This window comes from Egretta garzetta, unplaced genomic scaffold (genome assembly GCF_000687185.1).
Source record: "Egretta garzetta isolate BGI_Z169 unplaced genomic scaffold, ASM68718v1 scaffold135, whole genome shotgun sequence".
Classification (NCBI taxonomy): domain Eukaryota; kingdom Metazoa; phylum Chordata; class Aves; order Pelecaniformes; family Ardeidae; genus Egretta; species Egretta garzetta.
In genome coordinates, this window is record NW_009259594.1 from 618,287 (window position 1) to 628,715 (window position 10,429).

Consider the following 10,429-nt stretch of genomic DNA (forward strand, 5'->3'; position numbering starts at 1 on the left):
AAAGGGGGTTCCACAAGCACCCTCTGGCCTGCTGCGGCCTCCCTGACACCCCAATGGCAGCCAGGCACTGATCCCCCATTCACCTGGTTACGCCCGGTTACTGTGATCCCCGCTTGGCCTCCTCCCCAAAGCAGCCACAGAGCCCCAAACCCAAACAGCCCACCCGGACCTGGGGCACACGGGGGAGCTTGACACGGAGAAGGTGCTAAAATGGCGGCAGTGGCATGGGGCTGGACTGGAGGCACCTGGCGGGCAGCCATGTGTTGGTGCCGGCCCCAGCAGGAGGATCTCCCACCAGGGCCAGGTCCCAGCATGTCCCCACGCAGTGGTCCCCCACCCAAGCTTGCACCCCAGGAGAAGTGGGGGCACCAGCGCTTGGGGTTAATTCACAGCTCAGGGGAGATGGCCCGTGTTTCTGGGGCAGGGGCAGAGGCTTTCCACACCACCGCTCCCAGTGCGCCAGGCAGCCTCCATGCTGGATTGGCATGGCAAGGTTTATCAGATGCTCAGATAACAAGTTAAGAAAAGCCAGAAAAAGAATAATTGACTTAGCAGCTTATCTCCTACCCCGGCATTTTTCAATCAGGGCAGTACTTGGGGCACACCTAGCCCCGCTGGATCAGCTCGCCTGCCTGCATGCCGCTGGCGTGGGCCGGTAGGTGTTAACCCGTTGCACGTGCACCCTGCTTGCTCCTCTCTCGGTAGGCAGCCGGTTCACCAGTCTCCACCAGCCTCTGGGCAAAGAGAAGTGAGCCAAGCCTGCCTGCTGGGGCTGCTGATGCCTCAGAGGAGAACCCCAGCCTCCCACGCCCCCCCAGCCCCTCCCCAGGCCAGGCACCCAACATGTCATCTTTGATCTGGTTATCATTTGAAGGGAGGTCATAAACATGGTGGAGCACTGATATTTTGGCCATGCACAGCTACTAGAAGAGCTTTATTCCTGTTCCCAGCTAGCCCTGAAATTAGAGTCACAGCAGGGAGAAGGCGGCGAGTGCATGGGAGCATGGGACAAGCCCAGATCAGGTGTGACTCATCACTGGAGAGCAATTAACACTTGCAGCTCTTCCCAAACAGGGATGAGTCCAGCACCAGCTCTTGGCAATGAGGTTTCCTTCCTGTTGCAGCAATGGGAAATGGAGGCAGAGCTGGCTGGACCCACCCTTGGCAGCATGGGGACTTGCTGGCCACAGCCTGGCTGCGACCCCTCTTGCTCCCCAGTGAGACCAAGGCAGGCTGGGGAGTTACTGTGGTTTTGGGGAGTGCAGGCAGGCACCGGCTGCAACAACTATCTCCTGACACTGAAGTGATACGAGCTGTTGAGATGACTTGAATCCTCCGGGGGAGATTCCAGCTACAACCTGGAAACCCAGAAACCCCACTGAGCTAAACTGTCAGCTGGCATAAATCCATGTTGATCTGAAGAGGGAATCCACCGCTATAAACTTGGGGTGGGGGAAGTCTGGCGTGAGAATGGTGCTGGCCAACTTGCCAATCCTCCAAGCCCAGAGCAACCCTCTCCCTCTGGCCAAAAGCAATGAGCTGCACCACGTCCTGCTCCCCAGGGCAGGGGGACAGCTGGCACGAGATGGCAATAGCTCTTCAGAGGGTCCCCCTGCTCCACCGCCCCTCCACTATGGCTGGGAACATGAAAAAAGGAGTGACAAAACCACTGAGGCTTTCCTTCCGTGGTCCCAACCTTGGCTTCAGGTGGCTGCTGCCCTGGCATTGCTGGCCACAGAGCCCCCTATCCTGCTGGGACCCCCAGCACTACAAACACAGGAAGGGTCAACAGCAGGAGCGTGGCTGCAACGCACAGGGGAAGAGCAGTTTTAGGGCACGGTGGCACATCACGTTACAAGCATCACCATGCTCCTGAGCGTGCTAGAGGCACCTTGGACCCAAATACAACCCAGGGTGCTACAGGTACCTTTCTGAAAGTGCTGAAAGCAGTTTTGGATGTAGGGCAAGAGCAGCTTGAGTTAAAGAGCTTAAGAAAAGCAGAGAGCGGAGCAGTCTCCTTGTGGCTTCTTCCCACTCCCAACAGGAGTGACATCTGTTTCATTTCATGTGCTTATCTATTCTTTTAATTGCGCATTAACAAGAGATCTAATAATGCCCAGGGAACAGATACACAAGTTTGAACACGTTTTCCCACTTTCTGCTGACCTATTAATTATTTCAGAGCTCTTGTGCAGCTTTATAGCTGTACCTACATGTGGTTGGAGACATTATCCTCTGCCTGTTGCAGCTTGGGCAGAGGCAAACCTGCTGTGGATACAGCTTGGCCCTTCAAAAGTACATTTTGGGTTTGGCTGCTCTCTCTGTAGGAGCAGAATAGTTAATGCCAGAAAGCCCTTTGGCTGCAGACCCTGTGTCTCCACTCGGGCATGCGGCTGATGCGGAGATGCTCCTGCCCTCGGGGATCTGCCCTGGCTGGAGGGGCAAGCATGGACCATCCACTAGGCCATGGGGCTCTCCAAGCAGCCACATCATATGGCTAATTAGAAACCCGCTTGTCCCACTGAGGGATGTTCATCAGCAAGCAGAGAGCCTGGACACAGCTGGTTGAGGGCACAAAGTTTAGCCCAGGACTTGGGCTAAACTCTGGGGCCCCCTCCTCCTCCAAAAACAGGCTGCAGCAAACTCAAGCTACTCTTCTTTGGGGTGGGAGAGGCCTCATGGCAGACACAGGTTAGCATCCTGCAAACACTGCCTCTCCAAGAAGACAAAGATGAGTGTAGGAAGGGTCACCCAGTGTCATCCCAGTCCCCCCAATGGGATGAGAGAGCACAGCACTGTCACCTCCCTTTGTCACTTCCCTCAGGAGCATTCACAGCCCCAAGAGCCTTTCGGGGAAGGTTGTATGGGATGCCCAAGTGTTTCAGGGTCATGGCAGCCCTTGCAGAGCCTTGCAGCTCTTCCTCCTTCTTCTGGCCCCTGTGCTGACACTCACCCTGGTGCCTGGTGAGACACAGAGCCCACACTTTTCCCTCTCAAGGCAGGCATGAGACCCACATACCAGCCCTGCCCGGGAAAGCAGACACCCAGATACTAGCCAAAAGCAGAACCTGCAGCTGTTTTTTTAAAAATCAGCACATTTTATTTTTCAACCCTCCTCTCTGTCATTTGCAGTGTTGCTGTTCAGAGCCTGAGTTAACACCCTGACAGATTTGTGATTCCTCTGTTTCCTTCCCCCTGTCCAAGGGGGCCCAGAGTCAACTGTCCCCCAAAGTCCTTGGTCCCACTATGGGGGCAGTGAGATGCAGGACAAGGGTGACAGCTAGCTCTTGTATTCAGAGGAATGGGTAGATTGCAAAAATTAGAGCTTAAAAACAATCAGGTATTTCTCTCCTGGATTGTGGCAATCGCAAAGTGAATAAAACCTGAACCTGAGAGCAAGGAATGCATGGTCCAAGCGTTGGTCCCTGGACTTCGGGGTGCTCCCCGTGCAGAGGGGACAGGTCCTTTCCCGCCTGCCAAGGCATGATCCAGCTCTTGGTAAGAGGCCACTGTGGTGGTTTAAGGCAGCAATGTGGTTTGGTTCCTGGTACAATGGCAGGGTACCTGCTTTCAGAGGTAGGACCGTGCTCTCAGCCCTGAGGGAGAGAGCCTGATGCCTCGTGGGGCCGAGTCCAGTGACCGCACAAGGCTCAGACAGGCTGGGCAGATCCTCCTGCACAGGGCAGGAGGAAGGCACGGGAAGCGCAGCCGTCACCCAGGGCAAGAGGGACGTGGAGAGGCAAGGACATGGCCAGCAGCAGATGGGGGGAGGCTCAGGACAAGCCAAAGTGCTGCAAGCCAGGCACACAGAGCCAGATCCTGCCTCTCTGGGGGAAGGAGGCAGCAGAGATGGTGCTGGGCTGGGGGGCAGATCTGGCTGGACTGTGCCTCTGAGCCCAGCTCGGGGGACATGGGGCTGGTAGTGGCAGGGGGACGGAGAGGTGCGATGGCTCCCGAGGTAGTCTCTGTTCACAGTCCCTTGTTAAAATAGACATATGGCACTTTGTCCCCATGCTTGCCCATGATGCTGTCGCGCAGCTCCGGCTCGAGGTCAGCCAGTGCAAGGGAGCTGTGGGGAGAGAGGATAGACACTGAGACCCACGATCCTCCTGCCTGACCATCGGTACCCTCCCTTCCCATTGCCATTCGAGGTCCCTTGCAGTCCCTGGGATCTTGCAGGCTCATGTCAAGACCTGCCACCCACCCACCCCTGGCATCCACTGCTGCAAGAGCTGGGGGCGCAGAGAGCTGCCCATGGGGCTGGGGTTCCCATTGCTCCCAGCGCAGAGCTCACAGAACAGGGGAGGCACACGTGCTCCGGCTGCCCGGGGCACCAGCATGTACAGGCAGGCACCACCACAGGTTGAAGGGTGGGCAGAGAAGAGCTAGGGGAGGAGGAAGGCTCCCGAGGTCGCACGCAGGAGGGGGAAATAGCGGGACAGGTACCATCTCTGTGGGAACAGGGCACAGGCTGCCGGCACCATGAACAGGAGGCTGCAGGACAGAGAAGAGCCGAGCATTAGTATTGGGGATCGCAGCCTGTTTGCCCCCTGGCCACAGGGATCTTGGCCCAAGAGGTGCTGCTCGCAGCCCACAACTCCCAGTAACTGGGGGAAGCCCAGGCTGAAAGGCAAGCAGCTTTGCAATCCCCTGCTGGGAAAGAGGTCTTTTTTTCTGGGGTGATTTCAAGCACCCCTTGGAGCCATGCTCTGGGCACCCACGGGCTTTCGAGCAATGAGATACTTACAAGCCCCCGCACAGCAGCACCTGCAGAGGCCCATGGAGAACCCGGATCCGCTGCAAGGGAAGAGCCGGGAGTGAGTCCCCAGCCCCACCACAAGCCCCGCTCACGGGGTGGGGAGACTTCTCCCCTCAAGAGGGCTGAATGCCCAACACCTCTGGGTGCCACTGACCCCTGCCACCCTCCCACAGTCTCTCCATGTCACCAGAGACACCTTTGGTGTACTGGTGACTCGAACAGGGTGCAAAAGCAAGCCAGGCTCTGCAACCCCCCCATTTCATCCCCGGCATCTCGGTGGCTGGGGAGCAGGGTTGAGGCACCGCAGGACCCCCTGGAAAACCGTGGAGGGAGAAACATGGGCTCACCTGCATGAAGTGGAATTTCTCCAGCCGCTCCATGATGATTGGCAAAATAACTAGGTGCAGAAAGAAAAGGTCAGAGCCTCCCTACAAGCCAGCCCACAGGGCTGCCCCAGCAGAACTCCCCTCCCGGCGGCCACGACAGTGGCTGGGGGTGGTGGGGGCTGCTGCATATTTGCTCATGGCAGGGATCTGGCATGGCATCCCCATCCATCCATCATCCAGGCAACACTCTCTGTACTCCTTATGCTCCTGTCCCTTCTGCCGGGCTTACGGCAAGGGTCTCAAGGAGGGCAAGGGGATGTGGGACTGTGGGGCGAGGATTCAGGGCCAGAGAGTGCAAGAGGTGTCTTTGTGGGGCCCGACTGCCACAGGAGCATCCCACATCCCTCACAGGCTGTGGGTTGGGATGGGGAGGGCTGGGAGCTCAGGAGGCTCTGACAGGAATGGCAGGATGGGGGGACCAGCTCCATTGGTGAGAATGAGACCAAACGCCACTTGGGATGCAGGGCCAGCTGCCTTCTTCCAAGGGTAAAACTGAGGGTGAGGTGGCAGGTCCTGGGGGAGCCCCTCGTCTGGCCCCCCCAGCCTCCCACCCCACACTCACTCATGCCCGGTGCCGCCATGGTGATCCTGGAGACCACAACCTGCATGATGCCCTTCACCGCCGCCCTCTGCAAGCAAGAGCAGTGAGTGAGGCCCCATCACACTGTGCGCCGACCCAAACACCCATCCAGAGACTCACCCTCGAGTGGCCGAGCTCATTGTTGTCCTCATCTGTCACTGTCACCCCATTGATGATCTCCCTGGAGGGCGAGGATTCAGGGCCAGAGAGTGCAAGAGGTGTCTTTGTGGGGCCCGACTGCCACAGGAGCATCCCACATCCCTCACAGGCTGTGGGTTGGGATGGGGAGGGCTGGGAGCTCAGGAGGCTCTGACAGGAATGGCAGGATGGGGGGACCAGCTCCATTGGTGAGAATGAGACCAAACGCCACTTGGGATGCAGGGCCAGCTGCCTTCTTCCAAGGGTAAAACTGAGGGTGAGGTGGCAGGTCCTGGGGGAGCCCCTCGTCTGGCCCCCCCAGCCTCCCACCCCACACTCACTCATGCCCGGTGCCGCCATGGTGATCCTGGAGACCACAACCTGCGTGATGCCCTTCACCGCCGCCCTCTGCAAGCAAGAGCAGTGAGTGAGGCCCCATCACACTGTGCGCCGACCCAAACACCCATCCAGAGACTCACCCTCGAGTGGCCGAGCTCATTGTTGTCCTCATCTGTCACTGTCACCCCATTGATGATCTCCCTGGAGGGGACAGGCAACAGTGAGTGGTGGCCGGGCAGTTGTGAGGAGGACACAGCAATGGGGTGAGGTGGTGCCAAGGTGGCACAGCAGCCCCAGCCACCCCCAGCCCTAGCCCCAGGGCACAGGGCTGCACCACCCTGGGGTGCCGCAGCCCCCAGCCCAGCCAATGCTGCCCTCTTCAGGGCATGGCTGCGAACAGGGTCCAGCTGTCCTGGAGACAGAAACCTGCCTGGGACCTGCAGCCAAGCCAGGGGACAGTCCCTAGCACAGCACCCCACCTCCCCGTGCCCATGTGGGACCCCAAGAAGCAGACACAGGTCTCCACAAGGGCCCCATCTAGGGGGTCCCAGCGCCAGGACATGGTGGACTGAGGCTCTCCCATGGGGTCTGAGGGATCTTCCAGCCCAGACCCAGAACAGCTATTCTCAGCCCCAAATCCCTCTCCTGCTCCGGGCGGAAGCTTGAGCCACCTCACCCAGCACCCTCCATCAGAGACCTGGCACCACAAAACATGCAGACCCCACATCACCTCCCTCCCGTCCTCCCACCCACTCCAGCCCCCGGGATGGGAAACCGCAGCAGGGCTGCCACTGGGTCCCTTGAGCACCCAGCCGCTTGTGGCACTTACTGTTGTCGCATCATGGGGATATTGACACAGTTGGCAGCAGCCACAGCTGCAAAGGGGACCCAGCGGGCCAGCAAGGGGGGGGCTCGCTGCGGGAGACAGGCTGGTGTCAGTGCGGGAGGGCAGGATGTGGCCAGCTCCCCCACCCAGCCCCATCCTAGTGTACCTTGGTGTAGAGGTTGAGTCCCACCGCGGTGGCCAGGGCTGTACTGGTTGCTGTGATGTAAGCCACCCCGATTTGGCTGGACAGTGATTTGTGAAGAAGGGAAAGAAAAGAAATGCTGCCTCATCGATCCTGTTCCTTTGGTGCCCAAGATGTGGTATGAGGGGTCTTTAAGGGGGGGCATCAGGGAGTCCCGACACAGAGGGTCCCCATCCCGTGTGGGGGCATACTCACCTCAGTGAGATGGGGGAGGCGGCGTTGCGGTTGGTGTAGTTGACAATGGCGTTGAAGGACTGGTTCACCCACTGCCAGAAAACCACAGCGGGCACCGTCCTGCAGAGGGAAAGGACCGGGAGAGCGCCCGAGGGCCATCAGGGACACCTGGCCTGTGCCCGTGGCCAGGCTTGGCAGGGGGACAGCCAAGATGCCCTCAAGACCCTTGTCCTGGTGTCTCCCAAGGGAAACTGAGGCACCGTGGCAAAGCTGCGAGCCAGTGGCAGAGCTGGGAAATGACCCCAGGAGTCCTGACTGCTGTGGAGCTTTGGGGAGCACAGGAGGGAGCCCAGCCCTGTGGGACATTTGGCCAGGGGTGGGAGACTCAGCTCTCAGCAGGGCGGCAGCCATCCTGCTGGGCTGAGATAAGCCTTTGTCAATGGGAGCAGCAAGGAGGAGACACATGGGGACTGAGGCAGCTCTGGGGGTGACCAGGATGCCTGGGCTCTACCGCTGTCTCAGGGGCACTAAGGTGGGGCAGGAGGGGACACGGGGAGATGTGGGTCTCAGCAACCTTTGGGTGACCCATCAGCACTGGGAGATGCCTCGCCCAGGCTGGACCTCACCAGCAATGGGCAAACCAGTCCAGGAAACCAGGGTGCGGTGGGATGGGATGGGATGGGGATCCACTGGGAAAGGTGCTGTCTGTCCAATATGTCCTCTGCACTGGGGACAGGATCGCTCACCCCCCAGCGGCCATTTCAGAAGGGAAATGCAGGGAGCTGTCAGCACAGGATGGGGATGCTGGAGCAGCCTGGCCTGGGGGCACATTTGGTCCTCAGTTTTGGAGGCCGTTATGGTCCATGGAGCAAGAGCAGCAACCACACAGGACTTGGGTGTGGTTTAATCATTACAGGGGCTCCAGGAAGAGCTGAGCTGAGCTGAGCTCAGGGTGAAGCGAGACCTTCCCCAGCTGTGTCTGGGGCCAGGAGGATCTATGATGCTTCCACCACAGGCTGAGCGCTGGGGACAGGGTATGGGGACACAGGGCTTGGCCACAAGACAGAGGCAGGGACACCAGCCACAGGCATGCCTTGGCCAGCGGCAGTGCCCCAGCCCTTGGAGACCCCTCGATGGGCTGGGGGCTGTCAGGGCTGTGTCCCCAGCCCAGAGTCCCCAGGGGCTCACCGGTAGAACTGGAGCATGCAGCCGGTGAGGGCCATGCCCCCTGGAACCTGGAAGGACATCCTCCCGATGAGGTTCATCTTCTCGCCGCTGTCAGGGTGGAAGGCCGAGTCGTACAGCTTCTTGGCGTAGAGCAGCTGCTCCTGGCTGCTTCCCGGCGGCACCAGCCCAGCCCTGCAAGCCCAGAGCCCATCAAGGGGTGCCGCACAGCCCCACCGGCATCTGGCACCGCTGGGGCATGAAGCCCCAGGCACCAAACATGAAAGGCAGAGGAAACATCTCCCGCGAGGGAAACTTGTCCCAGCTTGAGGCTCCTGGGAGAAGCCTGGGAAATTCCCCCAAAACCGCCTCCGACAGATGTTACGTCCCAGCGCACCCACTGGGAAATGACTGCCTCCATCCCCCCGCGGCCCCGCAGGGTGGTTGGGTACGGCCATGGGCACAGGGATGGCACCTGCCCCGGCTGCACCCCGGCCCCTCACCTGCAGCCTTCCACCAGCGCCTTGGCCCGGTCCAGCTCCTCCTCCGGCACCAGCACCGTCCGTGGGTCCGTAATGTTGAGGAAATGCTTCAGGCGCCCCACAAAGGTGCTCTGGTCCCAGCGCGGGGCATCGATGTCAAAGCCAAGGGGGACAGTGGCCATTTCGGTGCAGGTCTGGGCAGCGGGAGAAGGCAGCTCGGGAGGTTCTTGCCTCACTTGCCTGTCAAGTGCAGGCCTGCCACAGCCACAGGAGCAGTTAACTGGGGGAGAGCCGTGGCAGGTTTATATTTAACGGGAAAGTTGGACTTTCAGCAGCCCTGAGTGCAGGAGCCTCCTGCACCCCTGCTGCTGGCTGAACACTGAGCGAGGCCGCTCCTCCACACACCACTCTGCCTGCATGGGGTCCCCCCACTTGCGCCCCCCCACCCCCAGCACCTGGCACCCCCTTCTTGGGGTGGCACCGTGCTGCACAGTGCTTCGGGGCCCAGCTCACCCCCTCCACAGGGCTGCACAGCACTGCCCTGTGAGTGCTGCCCACTGGGGCATGACACTGCACCCCCCACTCGTGTGCACACAGCACGGCACTGCATCCCCTGCACTGTGCTGTGTCCCCCAGTGGCACTGCATGCTCCCATGGTAGTACGCTGCACCATCCTGCGCCTGCGCTGCATGCCCCCCAGAACACTGCCTGCACCCGCTGTGGCACTGCACCCTCCTGTGACTGCACTGCACAGCCCCACCAATAACTGCATCCCCTGTGGCACCACACTGCACCCTCCCATGGCACTGGCACAGCACGGCACTGTAACACTGACAACAAGCCTCTGCGACACTCGCCATGATCCCCCCCATACCACCACACTGCATCCTTGGTGGCACCACACTGCACACGCTAGCACTACACTGCCCTGCACCCTCGCGGCACGGCACTGCATGCTCCCCATGGTACCACACTGCACTGCGTGCTCCCCATGGCACCACACTGCACTGTGTGCTCCCCATGGTACCACACGGCACTGCATGCTCCCCATGGCACCGCCCGGCACTGCATGCTCCCCATGGCATCGCATGCTCCCCATGGCACCGCCCGGCACTGCATGCTCCCCATAGCACCACATAGCACTGCATGCTCCCCATGGCACCACACTGCACTGCACGCTCCCCATGGCACCGCATGCTCCCCATGGCACCGCCCGGCACTGTGTGCTCCCCATGGCACCACACGGCACTGCGTGCTCCCCATGGTACCACACTGCACTGCGTGCTCCCCATGGCACCACACTGCACTGTGTGCTCCCCATGGTACCACACGGCACTGCATGCTCCCCATGGCACCGCCCGGCACTGCATGCTCCCCAT

The 10,429-nt window shown here is 60.2% G+C and overlaps 1 protein-coding gene across 1 annotated transcript; it reads right to left on the minus strand.

Moving 5' to 3' along the window:
- Positions 1-3,329: 3,329 nt before the first annotated feature.
- On the minus strand, positions 3,330-9,327 carry SFXN2 (sideroflexin 2). Its single transcript, XM_009638074.2, has 11 exons — positions 9,072-9,327; positions 8,593-8,763; positions 7,426-7,524; positions 7,195-7,270; positions 7,032-7,117; positions 6,343-6,403; positions 6,205-6,271; positions 5,107-5,156; positions 4,748-4,797; positions 4,447-4,494; positions 3,330-4,069 (listed from the first exon to the last, which is right to left on the minus strand). Exons 1-11 carry the CDS (start codon positions 9,230-9,232, stop codon positions 3,970-3,972), a joined length of 969 nt encoding a protein of 322 aa, XP_009636369.1. The 5' UTR covers positions 9,233-9,327; the 3' UTR covers positions 3,330-3,969.
- Positions 9,328-10,429: the final 1,102 nt, after the last annotated feature.